Source organism: Akebia trifoliata, chromosome 3 (genome assembly GCF_017979445.1).
Source record: "Akebia trifoliata isolate Shusen 1 chromosome 3, ASM1797944v1, whole genome shotgun sequence".
In the NCBI taxonomy this organism is placed as follows: Eukaryota; Viridiplantae; Streptophyta; class Magnoliopsida; order Ranunculales; family Lardizabalaceae; genus Akebia; species Akebia trifoliata.
In genome coordinates this window covers 50,483,629-50,502,363 of record NC_141377.1, presented here as the reverse complement: position 1 = coordinate 50,502,363, position 18,735 = coordinate 50,483,629, and the positions used below count along the sequence as shown (strand labels likewise).

General features: G+C 34.0%; 1 protein-coding gene across 1 annotated transcript; it reads left to right on the top strand.

The window, feature by feature from the left end:
* The first annotated feature begins 676 nt into the window (after positions 1-676).
* LOC147407741 (AT-hook motif nuclear-localized protein 10-like) lies at positions 677-13,567 on the top strand. The gene is made up of 7 exons (XM_086436461.1): positions 677-900; positions 1,084-1,159; positions 1,382-1,846; positions 2,990-3,042; positions 6,588-6,719; positions 8,060-8,221; positions 13,084-13,567. Exons 3-7 carry the CDS (start codon positions 1,399-1,401, stop codon positions 13,321-13,323), a joined length of 1,035 nt encoding a protein of 344 aa, XP_086292587.1. The 5' UTR covers positions 677-900; positions 1,084-1,159; positions 1,382-1,398; the 3' UTR covers positions 13,324-13,567.
* Positions 13,568-18,735: the final 5,168 nt, after the last annotated feature.

The following is an 18,735-nucleotide window of genomic DNA, read 5'->3' as shown; positions in this document are numbered from 1 at the left end:
AATGATAAGATGATTAATCTTTTTTGTCATTAAATTTTTATAGTTTTCTTTGTAAGGTAGTATCATTCCATTCATTTTTCAACTCAGCCTAGATTTTTGTTGACATTTTAACTCATTTTTAATTATAAAACTTTAAATAACTAAAATCAAATCAGAATATTGGTGGATCATAATCTATGTACCCTACTCTCCACTTAAAAAAAGAGTTATGCTACACTGACTTCATTTGACATTATGTTGATGTCTTAATGCACAAATAATCATAGATTTATTTTCTAGAGATATAAGTATAAAAAAATATATACGATTCACTGCATCGCCACATCAACGGAGTATTGAATTTCGTAGAATGAGGTGTGGTGATAAGAATCAATGAGTGATTATACTCACCCCAATACATCCAATTTAAAATTTTCATGATGGGTTTTATGATAAAAGATTGGGTAATTTAAAGCAATTGTTAAAATAAAAAAAAAACAATAAATTTAAAAGAAAAAACGCGTTAATTTAATTGAAGTGGAAAGCTTTATAAAAAAGAGATTTTGGATTATTATAAAAGAAAGTCGTAGTTTGGTTGCTGGAGTTAATGCAATTATTTATTTTATGTATTTATTTATTTATTTATTTTTTTGTACGAAAGCAATTTCGGCCTGCTTTACCTGCTTTTTTAATAAAGCCTACAAACAAAGGGAAAGACATGAAATAAAAGATGAAAATAAATTAAAAAAAAAAATTAAAATACGACGAAATGCTTCGAACAATTCACACATTTCTCTGAGAGTTTTGAAACCCTCTTCTTTGTTTTCTCTTTCAATCTCTAAAAATATTCTCTTCTCTTGCTGTGATCTTAGGGTTCATATCTCAGCTAATAGAGTTTTTGTTTTTTGGTTTTTTTTACGGGTAAGAATATGAGGTTTTCTATTTGATTTTCTAATTTCTCCGATTTCCCTAATTTTTCGGATGATATTTTGGAATTTTTTTTAATGCGGTAAAAATCGAAAAAATAGAGAATTTTGGAAAAATCCTGAAGGAGAGAGAAGGATTCGGTTATGAAGATTTGAATTTTATTTGTACTTTTTGCAGGATCTCGGCGTGGATTTGAGAAATTTGGGAATTTTCCTGTTAAAATTAGGGTTTGCATCAGCTTCTCGTTCTTCAGGTTTTAGTTGGAGATTTGTTCTTCTATACTTAATCTTGGTATAATTTGAGTAGAAGTGATAGATTTGTAGGTCTAAATCTTATTCGCGAGTCTCAAAGTTCAGACCTTTTGAGTTCTCTCCAGTTGATTTTAGTGTTCTCTAGGGTTTTCGAAGTTAAAGTTTTGTACTGGCTGTAGTTCTCTTTGAATCCAAAGTTTTATAGGTTCGTTAATGGTATTTAGGGATTGGTACTCCATGTATGATGTCTGGATCTGAGACAGGAATCATGTCGGGTAGGGAATCATTCAGTGTTGGTCTTCAGAAAAACCCTATCCACACTCAATCTTCGGGAACACCAAACATGAGATTAGCTTTCAGTTCTGATGGGACTGCAGTTTACAAGCCGGTCATGGCGAGCTCTCCAACTTACCAAGCTGGAGGTGGAGTCAGTGGTGGTGATAGCTCAACTGGTAACATTGCCCAACATGCTCTTAATATGAACATGGGTGAGCCCATGAAACGGAAGCGAGGGAGGCCGAGGAAGTATGGGCCTGATGGCGCCATGGCGCTCGCATTGACACCTGCAGCACCCGCTGCTCCTCCTCCGAGTGCGTTCTCTCCTCCTTCAGCTGCATCACCTTCTTCGAATAAGAAGGCTAGGGGTCGGCCCCCAGGTTCGGGCAAGAAGCATCAATTGTCTGCTTTGGGTAATTGATTCCTTCATTTCTTCTTTTGTTACTGTTGTTTAATTGTTTTGTTATATTCTCATGCAACAGTTCTCTCTCGTGTTTTTAATGCTTGGATGGTCTGTGTTGGTTTATTTTGAAATATTGATAGATGTTGTGTGTGTTGTGTGGTGGTAGCTTTGGGGGTGGGGGTATTAATTTGGGTTGTGATTGAAAATGGGGTTGATAAATAGGGGAGAGATGGGTAGATGCGTCTGTGAAAGGGGAAGGTCTGATATTTGGCTTTGCTATAACTTAGAATCTGTTGGATCTGATCCACAAATAGTATCTGGAAATTACCTATGTACCCTTGTCAGTTATTATGGTTCATTGGCACTGTTGGGTTGTTGAACTATTGTGGTATACTCTTGTTGTAATTTAAACAGTAATGTGTATTTCAACTGATGGGAAGGTACTTGTGTGTAATATTGTAGTTTTTATTTTAATTCTCTTTTTTTATTTTTTGGATAGATCTCTTTTTGTTGGAAAATTTGATTTCTTATGTTCATTTTTGTTATGAAATAGATAAGTATGGTAATGATATTTAATGACCGATTATGTTATATTGTGGTCAGAGATATTGATAATTAACTGTGTAAAATAGAATTGACTGGTTCTTTGTTGGGATTTGTCTTCATTTGATTTTTCTTATTACAGAATGATAAACTACGGGCTTAAGAGTTGTGGCTAAATTATTGATTTATTCTTTTAATCATTTAGAGGCCAATTTCTAAAATCTCGTAAAACTCACTTGAATTAAAAAACCCCCCAAAAAAAACAGGCTTAGTTGTGTAAGGTTTAATAGATACTCTAGATTTTTAAAGTCAAGGCTTTTATATATTTATATCTTTTTGAATTTGTTGATTTAATTTTGAGAGTACCCGTTTAGCAGTTATTTAAATTGTTAAAAATAGAATATAAAATCTTTTGATGCAAATAGTATGTACTTATGCATTAGATTTGGGTTTCTTTTCTTTTCATTTCTCTATTGAACTACATGTATATATCTATATCTGCTAAGCATAACTATTAACCCATGTATTGCATCTGCTATGCCGATTCTTTTTTCATTAGTTTATTTGCAGATTCTTTTTTCAAGTAATTTATCGAGGTGTTGGCTTGCAGGATCACCAGGGATTGGATTTACCCCACATGTCATCACAGTTAAAGCAGGGGAGGTGTGCCTTTTTTATTTTCTTTTTACCCCCGTCCTTAAATGTCTTCTATGCTGGCTTACTAAAAAAAAATATGCTTTTTCATGCATTTAAGCATGATTTTTTTTTTAAAACTTTATGGCGATGATGCTCAGTAGTTGCTTTTATGGCATTATAATCCAGATATTTGTTGCAAGGTTCTATTGTAAAGGAACTAGTTTTTTTTTTCTTCCGTTAAGTATAAAGGAACTAGTTGGACATGCTTATACTCTTTATTTTTGTTTATTTTTAATAAGAACAGGATTTTTACTAAAGCTACAATGGTCGAGATTACCACATGATGTGCAGACACAAACAAAAGCAGCAACCCCAAGGAAGACCCAATTAGGTCAACTGATAGAGCTACAGTCTCTTGTTGGGATTGTCGTCATCCTCTTGTTGGCATTATTGTCATCCTCTCTATGCCATATCTCAAATGTTATGCGTAAAAGAGAAGGTCTGGAAAATTAACAATCCAGAAAGTCTTGAAGTCAACTTAAATCTACATGGAGAAATGGATATCTCATAAAATCATTCTGCATGTATTACTAATTACATGTGGGATGATTGTATGAGATATTTCTTTTCTCCGTATATGTACATAAGTTTTAACTTTACTTGATAGCCTTTCATTTCCTGACCTTCTCTTACACCCACATCCTGACTCCTTCCATTTTGTGCTCTTTTTATGTTAAATATTCCTTTTGTAGCTCCAATGATTAATTAATAGGATACCACCAAATAATCTCCCAAAAAGATATGCCTTTATAAAATGTTTTTCTAGTGGTGGATTTTTTATCCATAGAAACATTGAGGTGGTATTGTAATGACTGACTTTCTATTTAAAATCAGTGTGTGTTATTCGTAGGTGCTATTTTTTTCATATAGTATATGCGTTTATATATCTTTATCTGTGCATGGAGGACCATAAGCATTTTCCATTTTTTTCTTCTGGCTGAAGAGTAATCTAATAATGAGATACAGACCAGACTCTATACTAAAAAAAAACTAGAATAAAGAAATGAAAGTGTTTAGTGAAGGTTTAAGTTAAAGTGTATAACTTAAGATGAAAAGTTACAGATTGGTAAAGTAAAAAAAAGAAAAATGGAAAAAGATTTGGTTGCTTAGATGGTAACACCCCTATTATAGGGTTTTGAAGATGAAGTTAGAACTTTAGTCATATTTATTAATCATCTGTTTCTTCCTGTAGAGAAGTTTACCTCAGGATCTGGAAGCTAATGTGTTGTATTAATGGAAGGGAAGAAATGATGAAAAGAAGCTGAAGGATGAATCTCATTACCATTATTGTTTCCCCTTATCCTCAATTAGTGTAGTTGGCAACATGAATCCCATATCTCTATTTTACTCTACTGTAAACTATATTTTCCATCCAGAAAGATGAATTCCAAGGTCAAATATTTATTAATCCTAGGAAAATAATTGATGAAAGAAAGTAGGTGCGAGTATCTCATAAAGGAGGAGATTCGTATGCTTATGCTCTTTCTTAGAAAATGCAACTATGATCAAAACAATCTCCATAAGTCCATTTTAAGGCAAAATTATTTCAATTCTTTGCACTGGGGAGGCAAATCATCATTAGTTGATTTTGCCTATTTTCATCAGTCACCAAGTCAGAATACGGGTTTAAAACAGCAAGGGAAAACTTCAGAAAAAAAGGGGGATGTAATAAGAACAAAACAGAAAAATGATAAATATAAAAACTATATATTAAAAATTATGAAAAATTATAAAATATATATATATATATATATATATAATATTAGACATTTATTCTAAGTTTTCAATCTATTTTTGACAAAAAAAAAATACTATTGAATATCTATGCATGATAACATGTTTCCTCACATAATTATATATTTTATGATGCTAAAAAAAGTCTAACCATCAACATAGCTTTTGAGAAAAATAACCCGCTGTTGAAAAAAAAATAAAATTGTAACATCGAGACATTATCATCAAATCCCACATTAAATAACATTTATGAACAAAATCACAAACAACCATAAGGCTATAAAATTGACAATAGGCCTAAAAAAAAGGTTATTAGTAATTAAAAAAACGTGTTTAAAACCTAAAAAAATGCATTTATAAAGTGAAAAAGTGTTCAACACATAAAAAGCCAAGCCCCCCCCCCCCCCCCCCCCCCCTTTCCTTTTTTTCAATCCTTAGAGGTACAGAATGCATTTTAAACGAGACTGTAAAAAAACAGTTTTTTTTTACTATGATCTTCATTATATGGAAAGAGATTCCTCACATGCAAAATACATGTAATCATATTGTACACTGAAAAGAAAATGGTAAAATAAATAAAAGTTAATAATTTTCTATTTATGAACAAATATGGGAACTTCTGGTGTGCTGTTTGTCTCAAGATTCATTAGGTTCTACGTGGGATATAATCATCGTCATTGTAGCATTATCCCAAAAAGTTTGTGTCATCTGAACAAATTATATTCCTCTACTCAATTCTGTTTAAAACCATGTTTTCTATTGTTGTAAATGTGTTCTTCTCCACTCTCACTAGCTCAATCAATGTTCTTTTGTGTCTTACTCACTTCTTTTAGAACCTTCATCGTGCATGTTCTTTTATCTGGGACTTAATTGGTATTCATTGCATATGATTAACATTTTTTAGATTGAAACTATTGCTTAAAAATTCAGCTATTAATGAACAATCTGTCATCTAAGTGATCGTTCTCTAGTGAAATTATCATGTTCTTAACTACGTGATTTTCAATGTGAAATTTGATACTTGGGATTGGAGTCGTTACCGCTCATTGGGATGAAGGTGTGAATGGTCACCTGGAATCCTTTCTCTAGAAAGCTTGTTTTTTTTTATGAAAAAAATGATTCTTTAATGGTGCTGGTATATGTCCACAGTTTAGGTCACGAGGTTCGGTTGGAGAATGGGGTTAAGTCATTTTTTTAATGGACCTACATTCTAGGTTGACCCAAATGACATGGAGATCTTTGGAGAAGGTCACTCATCAAAGCAAGGCACACAACTTTGCATGAACATGCGATAATAACCTGCTTGTGTGTGAGAGGAGTAATGTAAACTCCATGTCAATGCTATCCATGGAAGACTACCAGGGTTAGGAATTGAGTTTGGCTTAGGAATATAAATTGTCCCATTGAATAAGATATTCCTTTCATTCTTTTTGCCTTTAAGAGTGGTTAAAATGGTGTATGCATGTAATGTATCTCTAGATGTAGCGAAGAATGTTGGTCAAATGTTGGAGGGTCCATCTCCTAATGAAGGGTCCCCAATTGAACTTTTCCTTAGGAATGCTAATTCGATAAGTCTCAATATGTTTTCATAGTAGTAGCCTGTAATTGACAATATTTATTTGTCATTTGTTTATATTGGGAAGATATGGTTAATGCTTTCTAATGCCGACTTGTTTTTTATAGTTATGTATGCTGTAACTTTCCCCTGCAAAAAAATTTGGGTTGATTTTGATTAAAGTCACTAACTTGTTTTTTAATTTTGGGTTTTTACATTTCAGGATGTATCCTCAAAAATAATGTCATTTTCTCATCATGGTCCACGGGCTGTTTGCATTCTTTCGGCAAATGGCGCTATATCCAATGTAACACTCCGTCAGGCAGCAACGTCTGGTGGAACAGTAACTTATGAGGTTTGTGTGGCAATTAATTACCTTATGCCTGCCCCTTCATTCTAGGGCTTTTCTTTCTCGTGGAATATATTCTCTTTGTATTTATATTTTAAGGTATTGTTGGCTAGCCTCAAAGGTACTCTACCAGCAGCATTACTCTAAATGCATTCAAGGAATTTTTTTTTTTTTTTTTGTTGGGGGAGGGGGGGGGGGGGGGGGGTTTATCCATGTGAGGTCTAAAATCGACCTGATTTATTTGTGCTGGACTTTCCACTTTCTTTATATTCTGATTGTGGTGCATGGGATGTTGCAATCATCTGACAGAACAATTTTGTTCCCCAAGATAACTCTCATATGAGATCCATAAAATATTGTTCCCACCACTTGAATGTGCCCCATTCTTATGGTCCTAAATCTACTGAGTTCTTCAATATGTACTTCCTGAAGAGCTAAAATCTGCCATGAATTTGTTATGCTTTTATGTTTGTGAGCTTATCAAGAAAAAGGAAACGAGTAAACACACATTCATAAATACTAAATCTAAAATTGATACTGTTGGAAGTTTAAAATAAGAAAATAACATTGCTGGTTTGTAATGAAGTAGTTTCATAACCAATTTTGTGCAAGCTTAGTTGCTTCACGTCATTGTAACTTGTTCATGTGGCCTTCTTCGACCGACAGACAAGGAACCCCCCTCTTCTTCTCTTCATGTATGTGGGCTGCCTGCCCCGTCCCGAATAGACGAACAGGAACAAGCTGAAGAAAGGCGCGAGAGAGAGAGTTGATACTAAACTCCCCTCTTCCACAATTAGGTGAAGACCAGGAGGGCCGGAAATCCCAATGGGAAACCACTAGCCGCTGATGCTTATGTTTTTTAGTTGCATCGTATCGTACTATGGGAGGGGTCCGTACCTCCTTTAGATAGATAGAGCCCCTGTGCTCTTCATGACCATGTTTTAATTTATCGTGTTGCAAACTTGATTTGTAGGTGCCACTATGCCGATTTACCTCTCAAATGTATTGAATGCATATTAATGAATGCTCCTAACATGTCCTAATCTAACTATAAACCGTTTGTTTTTCACCATTATATATTTGAACCTGGGGGCAGCTGTTTCAGTCTCTCACCATGGAAAAATAAACAGATAAATGAATGGATTGTAATATCTATTGGCCTATCTACAATTCTTTTCTTTTTTTTTGCTTAAGAAGGATTTACATGTACAGCTTTCTACATCAATTTTCAATTCATATGAATAACCAATGATATTGTTCCTATTGTGGAATATTCTGGCTCTACATGTTTTTGTTTCTCTAGAGACGAAACATGTTATATGAAACTCCCTTCTTTTCTCATGCAGGGACGATTTGAAATCCTGTCACTTTCTGGTTCATTTCTGCTTTCTGAGAGTGGGGGCCAACGTAGCAGAACAGGTGGACTGAGTGTATCCCTAGCTGGCCCGGATGGTCGTGTTCTAGGTGGTGGTGTGGCTGGACTTCTAACAGCGGCGTCCCCAGTTCAGGTTTGTATAGTTTTCTGTTCTTTGAAGTATACATTTTCTTCTTGTTCAATGGAATAATAGTGTTTTTACTCTTATGCAAGGTATTAAATTTTGATTTCGGTCAGATTGGAAATGGAAATATTTCGATCAGTGTGGAAATTAAAACAAATTTTAGAAATAATAGAAATGACAGAAATATTGAAGAAATGTTCATTGACCCTGTAGAAAATGATAAAATAAGCATTCAAAACACATTAAGTCAACAAAATACAATAAACAACCATATGGATTGTGAAAATGAAGAACAACATTTTGCTATATGTACGTGCGCAAGTATTGAGAGTCTAACAATGAAAAACAATATATTTTACATGGAAATAAGAGTAATATGTTGCGTTGACTACATGTTACATTGAACAAGAAGTTTACTATTCCTCGAAATATGGCATTTCTATACCTAAAATTTGATATTTCGGTTGAAATTCACTTTTCATCGAAATATTTCGCAAAATGAATAGTGATTTCCACCGAAGTGTATACAAAAAGAAACTGTTGGTTAAATTTTGTGTCGGAACTAGTGGAAATGGAAATATTTCGGTAGATTTCGTGGAAATATGTCGAAATTTAATACTATGCTCTTATGTTTATTCCTTGACACTTATCCTTGATTTGGGACCATTCATATAATATATTGGCAAATCCAGTTATTGCTGATAGTTTGAACTAATGAGTTAATTATCTCTTTGGATCTGTACTAGCTTAGTAAAAAAGAAGCAGTGACACTAATTATCTTGTATATTGTTGTGAGTCAGTTGTGCTTGTTAAGGATCTACAAATCCATCTGAATTAGGGGTCTCACATGGGTTGACACGGTTTTGATACTTAAGGGCACATGCTCAAGGTGCCCCACATGGATATGATCAAAGGAGTGAATTCTTAGTGTGAAGATCATCCTAAAAAAATATCTGCACTTTTTGAATTGTCTACCGAAATAGGAGTTCAAGTTAATTCACTTTTGATAAGGCTAGAAATGTTGGAATCTGGGAGATCATTATAATATTTATTTGATAATTAAAGAATTTTATTGGATAAAAGGAGAGGAGGATGAGAAGGCCTCCAATACAAGCAAGACAACACATGACAAAGTAGCTACTCGCCTTACGTATTGTATCCCCATAAAAAAAACAATCCTCAAAAATCACACCTTTAAACTCTTTTAACACTATCCCACAAAAACTGAAAATCAAGAGTGCTCCTTACCGATCTTGCCATATTCTCCAGCACTCAGCAAAGGAAATTAGATTCTGAAGGATCCTTTTTTTGTCATAAAGGCTTAGGATTGCCAGGAATGGAACAAAAGCAGCACAAAAGTAGCGAAAGACCACTGAATATGAAGAAGGGGTAGAAAATTAGCCACACCTCACGAGCAAAGTCACAATGAATTCATAGATGATTAATAGATTCACCACTCGATTTATATAAGAAGCAATGGTCCATAGAGATGATTCCCTAGCTTGAATACGATCTTAAGTTAAGCTTTTCACTAAAGATGTACTCCAAAAAACAGGATTTTTGAGGGAATTTTTGGTCGCCACTGCTCAATCCTAAATCTCCAAAGCCATTTCCCCAATAGGTGCAGAATTTCAAACTCTAAATTTCTTAAATCTGAGCCCTTCTTTCTTAACATCTTAACAAGCTTCCATTTAACCAACTGAAATCTACGATTACAAATTTAGCATCCTTGAAGTTCCATAAAAAATCCCTAAAGAATTCTTCCGAGCGTGTTTTCACCCTCTTTGGCATAAAAAACAGGGGATGGAAGTAAATTGGAATATTGGCAACAATACTCTCTACCAATGTCATTTTACCCCTTTTGGACATTTTTCTCACTTTCCACTATACCACTCAATGACTGGATCCCAAATGTTATAACATTTTTGTATGCTGTACCAAGAGAAAGAACTTGGTTAGATGCGGGAAAAGACCACATCTGGCATCCAAACATCCAACAAGATAGGATATTTGGAACTAAACAAACTTTGAAGGTCTAACTCATCCTAAGTTTGATTGGCAACTTAGGCATTGCTTCAAAAGCCCACTAGAAGCCCACCTAAGCATAGTCACTAGCTTGGGATTCGGGAATAAGTTGGCAAGGGAAAAAATCGGTAAAATTGGGGAAAAATTAGAAAATATAGGGTTAATCTTAAGTTGTGTAATTATTCATACTAGGTGGTGTTCTCATATTATATCACCAAATCTCATATTGGACTACAATAATAAATCATCAACCCCCCCCCAACCACCCATATAGATATGATCCTTGCATCCACAACAAGTAACCATAAGTCCACACCACCAAGGTTTATATTATTCTAAATATAAAAATATTCAAGGTCATCCTCATTATCTAATGCTTCATTAATAAAGTGGTCACCATCATCTTCTCTTGCTAGTGCTTCAATTTCATCTTTCGTTTTTTTTTTTCGATTTAATCAAGAGGTTCATGATTTAGTTGCAATGTTCGTAAATGTCACGATTTATTGAACAAGTCGTGATTAAATTGGTAAAGGAAAAATTCATGATTTAATTGCAAGTTTTTCAGTAAGTAGGAGAATTTGGTGACTAGGCACCTAAGAAGCATACCAGACCAATATTCATATTCAGGTAGACCATAGTGTCATCCGCAAATTTTAGATGAAAGTGATCACATGCCACTATTATTGACATCAAAACCTTTTAGCTTGCCCAGAAAGACTGCTTGAGATTTTGCATCTGAGAGCTTCGACAACAATTTTAAATGAAAAGGGAGACAATGGATCCCCTTGCATGTGCCTCTAGATCTTCTAAAAAGAACCTGTTGGGTGAATTCATTAGGATTGAGAACGAGGGGGAGGAGACAGATTTCATAATGTATAATGTCCATTTTTCCTTAAACCCCATCTGTCCCAACAAATATCTCAAGAATTCCCAATTAATGTGATCATAGGATTTTTCCAAATCAAATTTACAAACAATCTCTACCTTCCCAGATTTCCCTCTCAAATCAATACACTTATTTGCAATTGGAACTTCATCTGAAAATCTGTCGACCCCTAATGAGCGTTCCTTGTACTTGGCCAATAATCATAGGAATATAACCTTAAGTCTAGTAGCGTGTTGGGATAGGGTTTTGTAAATAAAGCCGACAACACTTATGGGCCTAAAATATGCCAATTCCTTGGCTCCAGATTTCTTTGGAAACAAAATATTAGAAGGTTGATTTCGATCCAAAGTCTTTATCATTCATGGAATTCTTTAGTTGCTAACATTAAATCTTCCTTGATGATATCCAAGCAACATTTATAAAAAGCCATTGAAAATCTGTCTGGCTCCAGGGCTTTATCTACACACGTTCCCACATTGGTTGATAAACTTCCTCTTCTTGGAAGGTCTTTTCACCCATTCTTTAATATCTGAGGGAATGGACTCCATGGTAAGGTTATAAGAGATGGGTGCTTCACATGATTCTAGGTGTACAAATCCTTATAGAAGTCCACTCGGTGGAAGAGATTCGTATTATTGTCACCCTCCTTCAACCTTCTCTCTCTTGATTTAGTCGCCATCTAATCTTATCAAGCAATATTTGTTGAAAAACTCAACCCTCGTATTAAAATGAGTTGCTCTTTCCTCCAAGGATTTGACGATAAGACTTCATCCTCCTTATCTTACCTCTCAAGCTCTTCTACAACAATTTTCTTCTTGACCTCAATTCTGCCGAATATCTACTTATTCCAGATTTTCAACTTATTAAGCTCTTTAATTCTACTTTGAAAAATGAAACTTGGCCTACAAGAGATGTCAATTTAGTTCCAAAAAGAAATCAGCTCATTAAAACCTTGACGATGAATCATGGATCCACATTTTCTCGATGCGAAAGGGGATTGGAATGGCTTAAATCCAAATTTGCATCAGGAATAATGCAGGAATGATCTGACATTGGATTTAGAACAGTTGCATTACAAAACCAAAGTGTTCTTCCCAATAGTTTTTGACCAAAAATTTGCCCAATGTTGACGAATAGGCTCTTCCTGATTATGGGACACTGTAATACATTTTAGTGTACTGTATTTAAACTTTTTATTGCAATTAACTTAATCTAGGTCAGACACATGGCACCTTGAGTTATGTGCATTGGGCTTAAATCGGGAGATTGCCCAGTTCCTTGTTCCTAGACAGTTCAAATGAGAGTTGGCTTAGGGATGCATTTAAAGATTGAGCCCTATATCCCTTGCCTGAGGCATCCCGCATGTTAAAGGTGCAAGGTGGTGCGAGGTAGGTAAAGTGTCCGATAGAGGTAGGACTTTAAAATTTGAATTAATATTCACCCTACCAAAGCATGGCCCTTGACCAGACTTGTTGAATTGACAACCAACCTACTGTATATATGGTTTAGACAAGACTTATGGTCCTAGACATGATATCACACGTATTACAAATGAAAGAAAATCTTGGAGAATGGGATAATTTTTGGGCAATCAAAGGAAGGGTTGTAAAGACGAAATAGTTGTCTCTTTTGGCTATTGACCTTGTCAGCAATTCGGTTCATTATGTATTTTTTACTGAGTCGTACTGGAGTGACCTCAAGATTGTACCTCATGTCGCACATCCTGACATGAAAGTATGTAGGAAGTATACATGCATTTTGATTCGTATCTCGATGAAAGCATCTATGGTTCGTACGCACTTTCATGTCAGGATGTGCTATATGAGGTACAATCTTGAGGTGACTTCAGCATTGTTCTTTTTTACTTCCTCTCTCCTTATCTTTGTGTATATGTTTGCTTAAATGTGCTGGAGAAAATCATGTACGTGTTAGCTTACTTGATCTGCTTGGTTCATTTCAGGTGGTTGTGGGTAGTTTTATCGCTGATGGGCGCAAAGAGTCAAAGTTAAACCAATCTGAACCTTCTTCTGCAGTGCCAAAGCATGGATCGGGTGGTGGTGGAATGGTGGGGTCTGGTAGTCCACCATCACGAGGGACCATGAGTGAGTCATCTGGTGGTCCTGGCAGCCCCCTCAACCAGAGCATGGGAGCCTGCAATAACAACAACCAACAAGGCATGGCTAACATGCCGTGGAAATAAAAGGTTCCCTCGTAATTTGTGTATTAGGCGTGGATCTAGTCCATCGGTTTTTAAGTTGTAGTGTCAGCTTTTCATTCTGGACTTTTGTATAAGCTTATATTATTAGGTGCACCAAGGAAGGATTGTTGGTTAGTTATTTTCAACCCGGCTTTCTGGGTAGTAAATTTCAAGCTAGTAACCACTTGTCCTTTTGCCTTTGTATGAGTTATAATTTAGAAATACAGTTAGCTTTCTAGTTTTAAAAGGATGAGTGTTACATCTTTAGTAATTTGTAGTGCATGTGCCCTGGTAGTGGTATTTACAAGGTTATGGTTCTCAGTCTTCACCAGTTATTTTTTATCCTTAGAAATCTGCCATCGTGAGAGAGAAGGGAGGTGAGGTGCTGCTCCTCCTACAGATTTTTTGAGGGCCACATATTAGTTGTTTATAAGTTGTTTCAGCTAATAAAAGGCATTGCAATTTGATGACTTTGAAGCAAAATACACTTTTTTTTTTAATTGAAGGTCAGGCTGTCAACAAAGTGGACATGGTGAATTAAAGTATGTTTGTTTTCCTTCCCTTTCATGTCATACATACAGTTGTGTTAAACTTTTGTATAGTCTCGGAGCTTAATTTTGCTGTTCTTTTGAATCGGTCAGTTCAGTTGTAAAGATTTGGAAACATATATCATGTTGTGTTTGAGGTCATGTTTACCTATCCAAATGGCAATATTATATTCGTATTTTTTTGACAATTAAGTTAAAAAATGTCATATTGGACATGGTAACATATGATTTGAAATTAATGCGACGGGCCTCAATTATCAAAAATGACTTGACCACTAACTCAGCCCCGTGGGACAAAATTGATGTCTCTCTAATGTTTTATCTTAAAAAAAAAATACATTTGTATTTTCTTTGAATGGCAATTGGTAAATAAATAATTCAAAATAAAGTTTTTATTTTTTATTTTATTGTATTTTTTGGATGACAGTTTAGTAAAAAGAATAACGCAAAATACACTTTTTCCAACCTAAAAAATATTTTAAAATTATTTGAGATATTCTAAAAAAATTGTATATTATTTATTTCGGTGTATCTAACTTGAACCCAGCTTAATGTTTAATTTTGCAATATGGGTCTGAGCCCAACTTAATGTTAAGTTGTTTGTTTGGTTGTTATTTATAATTTCGTATACGATACAAGGAGCAAAGTAGGATCATTTTTTATTGTGCTTCACCACAACTGTGTCCAATGGATACAAGTGCTTTCACAGAATGGTCGACTATGATGCAAACCATGAAATTCCCAACAATATCCGAGTTAGATAATAAATTCTTACTTGAATATTTTATTTTTCAGATTAATAATATGTTTTTACCACCTTCATCCATATCATTCATATGATTTATAGAAAAAAAATCACAATTATTTTTTAATTTAATTAATAAAATAATGTGTAATTACTGAAATAGATGCATGGATTTAAATCTTGTCCCATACATCTTGGTATTGTCCACCAATGAGATTGATAGACAAATCAAATGTTTTGGATGAGATTTAAAATTGTGGTTCATTTGTCTCATTGTAGAACGAGACTAGACATCAAAACGAGTTTTAAAACCATGAACCAATGACAATGGCAAAAACAAAACAGTGTGTCATTCATTCTCCTTGTATTTCAACTATCAAGTTACAAATATTTAAAAAAAGAAAAGAAAAAAGGAACATATCAAATGAAAATTCATCCTTTTCATTTCGCTCTTTAGTGATGAACATATAACAAATCCTTTGTAAAAGGAAAGGAAATATGAAGAGAGTTGTGATTGCCACACCAACTGTTGGTAACTCCACACCAACTATGTGCAATCCTTTGGTGATTTACATAGGAACTGGTGGGGCATTAACAAAAGTTGGTGTGGCAATAGTAGCTCTCAACATTAAATATATGTAAGAAAAAAAATGGAAACCACACACACAAACCTGAGTTTTTATTTTTCACGGTGGAATTCTTAAAAAATTAGAAGAAATTGAAATTATTAATTCTCAATCTTCCATAGTTCCCATTGGCATAAACATTGAGGATTATCTCATTTTGTGGAGACCAAAACTCAGCCTTCAATCCAGCTCTTCCCAGCCCCTTCAACCTTCTCAATCCCTAGAAACCAAAAACCCAATCATATTTCATGACTACACAATAAAAATCAACAAACATTATAAAGATCGGCGCAATCTGATGGTTTATATCTATATTTAATAGTATTAGGATAGGATGTATAGTATTATCGTGTAATCAATCAAACATTCCTATTAATGTATTTGGAAATTTCAAATTATCTCAACCTCTTAGTTGTTATTGTTCAGCTGTTTTGAAAGTCTTTTCAAACCTCATGACTCAAAATAGAGAATGAAGCAATTAGAAGGATTTCAGGTCTCCAACTTACTCGATTTTATAGCAAATCTACATAATAACTCATTATCGCCTTTAAACAAATGTTATTTTTTGTACCTATTGTCCTCACTCATGATGAAAAATCATCAAATTCAACGGCTAAAAATCATCGATGATCAAACATTTGGTGTGTAGAAATAATATTAAATTATAACTTGGTTTATTTATCACAATTGTAGTTAATTGCTTGTGTAGTTGGACAGGCATTTTCTAAGTCGCTTTTCATGTATCCCCACCATCTCCACCTTTGATTCGACCGTCTGCAATGCAATGAACCACAATAAATATGATAATTCTTGTTTCATTCCACTAAATTTAATTATTTGGTGAAGAAATATTACTAATGAGAAAATTATTTGCTGGACAATTCATGCAATCGAGTACATTTTTACATGAAATGGATTGTTAGCATTTTGTTTGATTACTTAATTTACGATAAATTGGATATCGGCCAATAACTTAAATGGAGGTTATAACATAAGAGAGTCAATCTCCGATGAGAAATTCCACCACCAATGGGGTATTAGAAATCATTTACTTTCTACCACTGAAAAATTGGAACCCAAGTAAAAGAAAATTCAACAAAATGCCAAATTAAGCTTGGAAAAATTCATGTTTTCTTGAAATCAAACAAATATTCCCTTGGAGATTTTATCTGATGAAAGAGCATAAACTATTTAAAATTAAAATTTACGAAAGAAAGAAAAAAGAGGGAAAATTACCTTGAATAGAACAAACCTAACACAAAATTAGGAAAAAATTATACCCATGTTAAGGAGATTAAGGCTAGGTTTGGTAACACTTATGAAGATTGAAGTCTGGAGTCTGGAAACATCTGAAGTCTGAAACTAGAAATTAGACTTCAAAAGTTTCATCTAGCATTCCTCCGTTGCTGTTTGAAAAATTTTGAATTTTAGTTTTAAAGTTTAAAATCTGAACCAAAACAAACTGAAATAAAACTTCTAAAGTGTAAATTTTAAAAATGGACCACCTCCACTCAGACTTCAGAAGTGTTACCAAGCACACACTAACAAAAAAAAAAATCATACTGATATTGGGACCAATCGATTTTAACGATGAGCGCAATGAACACAAATCAAAGAGAAATTTTATTTTATTTTTAATACAAACCCAATGTCCCTAACTATGAAATTATGTTGGAAACTATTAGTATACATAGCATTAATGCAAGAAATTAAATAAGTAACTATACCTCCAAGAGAACTTCTAGATTTAAATATAAAATAAATAATAATAATAATTATAGTTTTAATGATGTAGAGGAATGTATTGGTATTTGGTATAGATAGAGAGGGAGACGAGATGAAAGATGAAAGATGTTGATGTCTGTCATGATCTTCTTTGGCTTTGCTTTAACAAAGAGAAACGTAATAAGAAAACAACTCACTCTATACTCTGGAGAAAGACAAGTATTTGAACTGATAGGCTTGGACAACTCCAACTAAGCTTTTGTGGGATCTTTGGGTTTCACTTCGGGGAATGAGTACAATACAACATCCTGACACGTGGTGCTCATGTATAGGATCGCCTCGTACGTTGAAAAAAAATAAAACAATGATCGGTAGATAATGATCTCCTATAAACTGCCACGTGTCTTATATAAAAAGATTATAAAGGACTCATGATTGGATTATTTGAATTTTGAGAGCTGATTACTGGCACCCCAACTTTTACTTATTAAACCCTAATTGCTTAAATTATTTATCACTCCCAATTACATATTAAAAACTTTTACTTATTATTATAAACTGTTCACTTTTTTTTTAATTGGGGTGTAATAAATAAAAGTTGGGTGCCAAATAGTAATTTTTCATTTTTATTTTTCAAAAAATAAGAGAAAAAGGGAATAAAAGGCTACTGCACGATAAAAAAAAATGAACCATATTACAAGCTTGGTATTTTTTTTTCCCTTTTTTCTGTTGTAGATCCCGTGTTCGAAATAGCATATCTAGCTAGCAAAGCACGTACGACCCCTATGGATGACCACCAAAGAGGCAAAGACACTGCCTTTAATAAAAGTAGGCGGCAGAGAATTATTTTTTTCTTTTTTAAGAATTTTGTTATTTGATAATAATTTAAAAAAAAAAAAAAAAAAAAGAAAATTATAAGATAAAAATATCATCTTATTTTACAATAATAGATGTGGTGTAAAATATTGGTCTTATTTTAATCTCAAGAACCCTCCCGCTCTCATCTGGTTTGTGGTTGATTGCTCTATGTTTGGTCGATGGAATCTTTGTCTTTTTAAGTCCATATTTTGTAAAGAGTAAAGATTAAGTTTAAAGAAAATTATATACTTCTGCCATCAAATGTACCAGGACTTGAATGTACTCCAATTTAGGGCACAAGTAACAAGTTCGAAGCACCCTAATCGCAAGTCCATACTCGATGAATGAACACGACTTGCATTATTAGCTTTTCATATTGGTTTGTGAGTCACATATAATGACTCCCTTATGGTCCACTTTTATCATTATCCGACCTCATATCTATTTACTAGATCCATCGGATTCAGGCATTCTCATCCCCCGACCCCAAATCCAATAGCTACTACAATTCAAGCTGGTTTTTTTTAATATATATAAATAGATTTCGATCTAGGGCATCGATTTGCATTTTATTGAATTTTACAAAATTTGGGACACCCTAGAAAATTTTACTTTTATGCTTGAGGGGTCAATTTCTGCCTAAAAGTTGTTTTCAGGGTAAAAAAATGCTCTACAGAAAATCCCAATTTCTTCTTGTTGCAACAGAACGATTAGTTATATTACAAAGCTCATTGACGAAGTAAAATGGTGCGTGCCCAACAGAATCAACATTGGAAAATGTTTGACAAAAATTCCACATTTTGTTCGGGAAACTTAAACAATTATTGTAGTATTTCCCATTGTTTTAAAGAACTACATTCCCATGGATTTTTAGAGCAACCATTGCACGTAAGCTTGTGCATCCAAGAAAATT

Bases quoted from the DNA above. Each gene is read 5' to 3' on its own strand.
- LOC147407741 (XM_086436461.1), top strand. From the start codon at position 1,399: ATGATGTCTGGATCTGAGACAGGAATCATGTCGGGTAGGGAATCATTC. The intron at 3,043-6,587 runs GTGTGCCTTTTT...TTTACATTTCAG, and splicing joins TCACAGTTAAAGCAGGGGAG to GATGTATCCTCAAAAATAAT. The intron at 8,222-13,083 runs GTTTGTATAGTT...GGTTCATTTCAG, and splicing joins CAGCGGCGTCCCCAGTTCAG to GTGGTTGTGGGTAGTTTTAT.